At 43.0% G+C, this 7,642-nt stretch overlaps 1 protein-coding gene across 2 annotated transcripts in view; it reads right to left on the bottom strand.

The window, feature by feature from the left end:
- Nucleotides 1-302: 302 nt before the first annotated feature.
- LOC102206876 (collagen alpha-2(V) chain-like) overlaps nt 303-7,642 on the bottom strand; it is a 34,524-nt gene continuing 27,184 nt past the window's right edge. For both annotated transcript variants that reach the window (XM_005742210.1, XM_005742211.1), the window contains 21 exons: nt 7,420-7,518; nt 7,204-7,311; nt 6,969-7,022; nt 6,610-6,663; nt 6,258-6,311; nt 6,097-6,150; nt 5,884-5,991; nt 5,316-5,369; nt 5,182-5,235; nt 4,929-5,090; nt 4,744-4,851; nt 4,514-4,621; nt 4,008-4,061; nt 3,822-3,929; nt 2,812-2,973; nt 2,678-2,731; nt 2,483-2,590; nt 1,470-1,824; nt 1,185-1,375; nt 852-1,094; nt 303-775 (listed from right to left, as the gene is read on the bottom strand). In XM_005742210.1, coding sequence (XP_005742267.1) covers nt 629-775; nt 852-1,094; nt 1,185-1,375; nt 1,470-1,824; nt 2,483-2,590; nt 2,678-2,731; nt 2,812-2,973; nt 3,822-3,929; nt 4,008-4,061; nt 4,514-4,621; nt 4,744-4,851; nt 4,929-5,090; nt 5,182-5,235; nt 5,316-5,369; nt 5,884-5,991; nt 6,097-6,150; nt 6,258-6,311; nt 6,610-6,663; nt 6,969-7,022; nt 7,204-7,311; nt 7,420-7,518 — 2,439 coding nt within the window. In that variant the 3' untranslated portion in view covers nt 303-628. The remainder of the gene's footprint in view (nt 776-851; nt 1,095-1,184; nt 1,376-1,469; nt 1,825-2,482; nt 2,591-2,677; nt 2,732-2,811; nt 2,974-3,821; nt 3,930-4,007; nt 4,062-4,513; nt 4,622-4,743; nt 4,852-4,928; nt 5,091-5,181; nt 5,236-5,315; nt 5,370-5,883; nt 5,992-6,096; nt 6,151-6,257; nt 6,312-6,609; nt 6,664-6,968; nt 7,023-7,203; nt 7,312-7,419; nt 7,519-7,642) is intronic.

The following is a 7,642-nucleotide window of genomic DNA, read 5'->3' as shown; positions in this document are numbered from 1 at the left end:
TTTTCTCGCTTTGGTTTTGAGGAGGAGCAGAGTCAGTCCAAAGAAAGACATTTTATTCAAACATCCATAGTCAACAATAAACAAATAATTTGCCATTTACAGTCATTCCTCGCATTTACAGTCGTGTTAAAAAGGAGATACAAATGGTTTCCGCTAAATGAGTTTCTGCACAAAACTTAATAATTTAGTTCAAACATACTTTTCAATGAAAATTAAAAACTACTGTTAACTCTCTCTCTCTCTGTCTCTCTATCCTGGCCTTTGGATGTGCATGTACTGAAAAAAAAAGCCATAAAAATGAAAAGGTTTGAATGCTTTTATTCACTGTAAACCTTCACTTCTTATGTTAACTCGTCTGCAAAGACTTTTCCACAGTTCATGCAAGGTTACATTCCATCTAAACTGCAGAGAACTTGTCTAGAGTTCGGTGAATTTATCGACGAGGTGAATAAATTATATCCTAGCGGTTGCGAAGCTCTCGTTCGCTGTGCTTCAGCAACTTCTGTGAAACATCTGGCCTTCGTCTTTCTCCCAGAAAAAGAAGTCCCCCCTTCCCTGTCCTGTTCCCTATAATCCCTGATGATGATGTTACTCAGTTTCAGTCAACCCTGTGCTGGGGATTCTTGTTTTATGAGAAGCACACAGGGCCGATGTCCAGGCCAAACTCCTGATCAGCTTGTCCGATGTCCATGGGGGCCAAGTCCATGATAGGCAGCCTGGTTGAAGTTTGAGTCCTGTACTCAATCACCGTCTGACCCCATGCGCTATTTGATTTCTAAGGACAACAACAGAAACATCAGTCAGTGTATTTTCCAGGAAAAACTAATTTAGGCATTTTATCGAAGACTCACCGAGCAGCCGTCCTCAATGACAGTATATCGTAACCGGTTGGAGCCTTGGGCTCTCAGTTCTTGACCATTGAAGGCTCTGAGGACCAGTGCTTTCTTCAGATCCCCACTGTTCTCGTCGTTGTAAGCAACGCTGTTCCTGCAGTGGTAGGTGACGTTCTGGTGCGACTCTTTGGACAAAAGCTGTAGCAACTTCAGCTGCACGGCCACCGCGTTTGGTTGTTCCTCCTTGTTGCCGTAGCGGAACTGAAATCACACGTCATATGAACAGCTCAGTGATTTGTTTTAAGCAACTACACCATGCATGCCACTTCTAGAAAAGCATCCACTCCTTACCCTGGTGCCACCGTTCATGTCAGCCTCGAACCAGATGGGTTTGTTGTCATTGGGCCTTGATTTCGTCCACCAGGCTTTGCGGGGAATGTTGGGTGGGTTGGCAGAGATGCAGGTTTCACCAGTCTCCATATTGCAGAAGACCCTGATGGCATCTTTTACGCTTCCTTGGTTTGGATCAATCCAGTACTGACCTGTATGAGAAATACAAGCGCCATCACTGAAACTGTAGAAAAATCAAAATCTAATAACCAGTAAATGGTTGAAGAAGTGCCGGAAGATCCTGACCGCTGCTTTTCTGTGGGTAGCAGTTCTTGATGTCCTGGCAGGTTTTGGCAGGGTTCCTCTTGCTGCCGTCAGGACTGCGGAAGTTCTGCAGATTTCCACTGAGGCTCTTCAGCGTGGCGTGGATGCCGGTGTCTGCCCGCAGTGTGGCCGAGTTCTTGTTGGGAAGGGCTTCATCTTTGTTGAACTCGGGAAGCAGAGGAGGTTCGGCGGCCACACCGTCCTCAATGAATTCCACGGCTTCAGGAATTCCTTGTGCTTCGTAATCGACCAGGCCAGCAAAAAGGTCTTCAGAAAGTGAGGTGGGAGGTCCTGGGGATCCTGGAGGGCCAGGGGGGCCTGGTTCACCAGGTGGGCCCTGAATAATGAAAATGATTAATGAGCTTTCTAGTTACTAAAATATAAAGCTATTTTTGATCCAAAGAGGATGATCTACTATGACTTTGTTCCTCTTGAAATTTTATTGAGTATCTCTCTTTGACTTCTAACTTTAACTTTAGATGTAAAGTATCACATTGCCATCCTAAAATATGATTCATTATGCTGTGACGATGAAAATCCATCCCACCGAATCTTTGGCGATTGGCAAACGTGAGTTTTCAGCTAATATTTTCATGCTTTTGTTGAGAAATCACAGGCTAAAAGCAACAAGTTTAAGCTCTGTCCAGAATGATGCTTTGTTTACAATGCAATTTAATTCAGTTTTATTTATATAGCTCCAAATCCCATCTTTCCATCTTCCCAGTCGTGCCCCCGTGTCTGTCTGGCCTCCCCGTTTGTTCTGAACAAACAGCATTCACTGTAATTTTATCAGATGTATCCAATGTAATGCATGAACCAGAGAGAAAACCGTTGTACAAGCACATAAATGTATTTTGTACTGATAAAATAAGTGTGGTAAAGTGCTCAAAGTCTGACTGTGGAGTGCAGAAATGTTCCTGGAATATGTCACAATGGAAATTTTTGTACACGCTTGTTTCATCTATGCAGGAAAAAAAAATCACAGCTTCTTTCACCTGTGCTCCGATATCTCCGCTGCTCCCTCTGCTTCCAGGAGGACCCATAGCTCCAGGGTGGCCAATGTTTCCTTCCTTACCTGGAGGACCGACCACTCCAGGAGGCCCCTGTGTGGATATCAGAAAAACATTTTCACAAGACGACAGGAAGAGAAATTATGTTTAGTTTTTAATGTGATTTTGATTATTGCTTACCCTCGGACCGCTTGGTCCAACGACTCCTATAGCTCCTGCGTCTCCTGTGGCACCCTAAAACACAAAGGAGTACATTAAAACTTCTAATTTCTTGTTTGCATGATGTAACCTTAATGTCCACACATCTTTCTTACTTCTGTTCCTTGCAGGCCTTGGAGCCCGGTGAATCCTCTGTGACCTTTCTGACCCCTCTCCCCAGGCTCTCCAGCAGCTCCTTTGTCCCCCTGTGGTCCTTGAGGGCCAACTTTTCCCCGTATTCCTGGCTGTCCTTGGGGTCCAGGAGGGCCTCTTTCACCCTAAAGTCAAAAGAGATGTAACAGTTGTGGATTTAAAGATGTAGCTCGAGTTTAATGCTGAACTTTAATCTGTTGCTTGCTGTTAAAAAAAAGAGAACTAAAAAAATTAATTGGCTAAAATATCTGATGGGAGATAACAGTGGGTACTCACAGTAAAATAAATAATATACTTTTATTTTGAAAATCAGCAAAAGAACAAAGTGTCTATGTTGGTGTCTGGGATTGTTGCCCATTACTATGTGTGTCCACATGAGAGTGAGAGTAGCTTTAAACTATGAATGGCAGCTGAGACACTGCAGCTGTGATGATTTGGCTTTAAACTGAGCTGGAATTACATATCTATCCAATACTGTATGGATAAATAAATAATTAACTCTCAACAGGATTACATTTGTGTACGTCCATTTCAAGGAGTCTTACAATCAGATTCAGCCATTTATCTGAAATGCAAGTGAAAACACATCAAAAGTATCCACCAATCAGAGACAGGAAGGAGATGACCAATCAGATAATGGCATTTAAATGAGCCATAACTCATTAACTGTCAGTTGTTCACACCTTTGTCAGTTACACAGCTGTTAAAGTTGAAAGGCCTGATTTAGACTTCTGAGGGGACGTTTTGTGGAGCCCACAGCGTAAACATGAGAGGCTGACATCATTATCAGTATTACTAGGCTGCTGGATTACATGTTAATTACCACATGGCCGTGTCCTCGTGTTTTACATCTGGTACCATCCATGATTTAAAATAAAAAAAAAGTTAGAAATTTATCCCTCTTTGTTGTGGTCTTTTTTTTCAGAGACCTTCTAGTTTTTGTAGTCCTGGTTGATCTGTTTGTGAAACTCACATTTACACCCATTTGACCTGGACTGCCTGTTATTCCCACTGGACCCTCAGTACCTGGAGACCCTGGACCACCAGCCAGACCCTCTGGGCCAGGATTGCCCCTGTCACCCTACAAACAGGCCAGAGATTAGACCACACCAAGCCTCTAAAACAAACACACAGATACATTTTATACATTTTATCTTACCCTTTCTCCGACTAGGCCGTCCTTACCAGGAGGCCCCTCAGCTCCAACAATACCCTGAATAAACAAATGATATTAGAAACTTAAGATCTGAGAAAAACAAAACAAGAAATTGTTCACTTCTGATAAGAGGAAGGAAAAACCAGATCTGTGATATATAAGGCTGAGTCATCTACAAAAACTCACATGGCACTATGATTTCCAGGTGTTTAGCTGAATTTACTGATACTGAAAACAAATTTTATGTGCTGTCGTTGCTAAAGGCCACAAACCTGCAAGCCTGTAACTGACAGGTTAAAAGAAATGTGACAAAACTGCTGTCTTAATAAACTTTTAATAAGTTGGTGAATACTGAACAGTCAAAGAAATCTGCTTTTGAGCTACAGAAACATTCTAGTTATGTTTTCTAGACATAAACAGCACTTTCTGAGAGTCACTTTAGATTGAAGCCTTAAACCGCTTAAATAAAAGTCAGATTTGATTTATACAGCTCCATCTCAAGGACAAACCTCGGGTCCAGGATCTCCTCTTGGCCCAGTGGCTCCTGGTAAACCGATACCCCCAGGAGGACCAGTGCTTCCCTGAGGTCCAGGTGCTCCTGCTTTTCCCGGTTGACCCTGAGGCACAAATAAACACAAACCTCCTCATCTAACTCTAACATAAAAAATGGCACTGCTGAGGAGCAAGTTGCCTTTGTGAGCGATAACAATAAAGAGGAAACATTAGCGGGAGCACTCACAGCAGGACCTGGCAGTCCCAGCAAGCCTCTCTCTCCCCTGACTCCGGGTTGGCCGACAATTCCTCGCTGCCCTGCGGCGCCAGCAGGTCCTGGAGGCCCATCAGGACCCTGACGGAGAAGCACCCGAGCTGATGAGCAACTGAAACATCTCTGAATTTGAACAACAACAAAAAACTTCATCTTACAGGAGGACCGTCCTCTCCAGATTCTCCTTTCTCTCCAGATCCGCCGGGTGGCCCTGGAGGTCCATGCTCGCCTTGACGTCCCTGACCTCCGTTCTCTCCTCGAATCCCGGGAGGACCCTGCTTTCCTGGAGCACCTATAGGCCCGTCTGCTCCAACTGCACCCTGAGATACAAACATAAAAGTGACTTAATAAAAGAAAACTGGATGTTTTTGTGCATCAGGTCTTCAAGGTTTGTTTTTATAAGGAACTCACAAGAGGACCAGGTGGACCAACTCCTCCAGGCAATCCAGGAAAACCGGGGGAGCCCTGTGGGAAGGAGACAAGTTTTACCTCAAATATGTTCATCACCGAGTTTTGGAGAGCCTTGTCCGGGTCAAAATACTCACCGTTGGACCCTTTGTTCCTCTGCCACCTTTCAGCCCGGTCACACCAACAGGTCCCTGAAAAACACAGACACAGGACAATTTTTCACGCGACCCATCTACTTCCTGTCAAGTTACTCATTAAGAGAAACGAAGGTCAAATGTAGCTCTCAAAACAAGTAAAGCATAACCAGAGACACTTTTTTCTCTCAGAATGTATGCCAATTACATCCAAGCGACATACGAAATGCATGCCGATCACCCTCATGGTCCAGTGATGCTTGCCTAAGAACAAATGCATGAGTGAAAACTTTCAAATAAATGAATAAATCCTTCAAAAAGAGGGGTGGCTCCTTCACAGTGTTGTAAAAATGTGTTGAAAGTGTTGAAAAAGAGGCATTTTTCCTTTTCATATTAATTAAGATTTTTATTAGAGCCACTGATACTGAATATATGTGCACTGCTTTTGTACTTTTCAGACTGGAACATGTAAAACTAAAACTTTGTGATTAATTCTGCTTCACAGAAACTGTGAACCCACATTAATAAGGATTGTTTCAGATTTTATATATTAAAACATTTGGCAGCGTACCTGTTCTCCTGGTTTTCCAGCCACGCCCTGAGGTCCAGGTGATCCTGCTTCTCCCTTCAGACCTGTCTCACCTGTTTCACCTTTGACCCCAGGCTGACCATCAGGACCCTGGGAAAGAAAAAAAGAGATTAATCTCTCTTCAGTTACCTTCTAGTTTATTATTCTGTTAATCCTTCGGTGGTTTTGTGTGTCACACTGTAACAGGCCACTTACAGGAGGTCCAGGGAAGCCAGCAGCACCAGTTGGACCAGGCTCACCGGTAGATCCCTGTGAACATGGTCACACACACCAATACACACAATCAAGAAGAAATTACAGCATTGAAAAAAGTGAATATCAGCTCAAATAAATGTAAAATAAAATATTGTGCCTACAGCGATTCCTCTTGTTCCTCTGCGCCCTGTTGGTCCGGATGGGCCGGTTTCACCCTGAAATGAAATATTGTAAATATTTAAAAACAAAAATACATAACCAGTATTTATTAACAAGAGTTTATTTACACAAATACAAAGTCCTTAAAGCCCTCTAACAATATATTTTTTATCTAATGTTCACAAGTTATCATAAAATCATCACAAAATCACCTTACGGGACTTGAAGAGCTCTAAATCAGTTTTACAGAAACAGTGCAGGGTCACTGTTGATCATCTTGTAGCTGTGCTTTGTGATAAATCATTAAACTGAAACAAACACATTTCTGGGCTGAAAAACAGCTTTTATGCTTACCTTCACTCCGTTTGGTCCACTGGAACCAGCAGGTCCAATGGGACCAGGAAGCCCCTGGTGCAATGACATGAGGAAATATATCAGACATAATTTAGACATATATTAGTCTTTGCAGGCTGCAGGTAGTGAATTTTATTTTTATTTTTATTAGTAGACTATGATTTCATATGTTGTTTTTCACATTAACAATCTTGATTTTGTCTTGGCACAGTGGACTTGGAGAGAAATCATAAAGTAAACCAGCAGAATTTCGAGGGATTTATATTTGGATTTAATCACAAACTTGCTTCAGGTGAAGTGAAATATTTCGACACACAGTTTTTTCATCTGCAGTAAGGATCACGGTTATGGGGACTCACCCTCGCTCCATCAGCCCCCGCCTTTCCTTCTGGTCCTTTTTCTCCAGTAGCGCCCTGTTAGAACAAATCAGGTTCACTTAATGGTTTCTTAGTTTTCCCTCCTTTGGTTCTGATTATCCCCAATATCTCGAGGTCTCACAGTACCTTACATTTTTCTCCTCTTACAGTCATGCTATTGGTAAAGCTGCTGTCTTTTTCTTTGGAGATGGTGTAATGAATGTATTCTTTAACTTACAGCATCTCCCTTCGGGCCTGAAGATCCGGGTATGCCTCTTTCTCCTGGGATCCCCTGAAGTCCTGGACCTCCTGGCTCTCCAGCAGCACCCTTGGGTCCATGGCTACCCTAAAATGTGCAAAGTAAGCAGCAAGGCTTATTATAAACAATTTAATGCAAGCAATGAGTCTTTTTGTTGTTCAGGGTTAAGCATCAGTAGTTTTATGGTTACCATACCTTTAGCCCATCTGGTCCGGGTGCACCTGGACTACCTTTGGGTCCCTGCAGCCCATTGGGCCCAGTTTCACCTCTTTCTCCTGGAGAACCTCTCTCTCCCTGCAAGAACAACCAAAATCTAGTTGGTATTGCTTTCAGAACTGCACATGATTATTTGCAGCTAGCAGGTTTTTAATTCTATCCATCAAGTCTAACAGTCTGCAGTCCATGAACTAACCTCAGC

This window comes from Pundamilia nyererei, unplaced genomic scaffold (genome assembly GCF_000239375.1).
Source record: "Pundamilia nyererei isolate P.nyererei 1_Seehausen unplaced genomic scaffold, PunNye1.0 scaffold00118, whole genome shotgun sequence".
In the NCBI taxonomy this organism is placed as follows: Eukaryota; Metazoa; Chordata; class Actinopteri; order Cichliformes; family Cichlidae; genus Pundamilia; species Pundamilia nyererei.
This window is presented reverse-complemented; position numbering and strand designations above follow the sequence as displayed.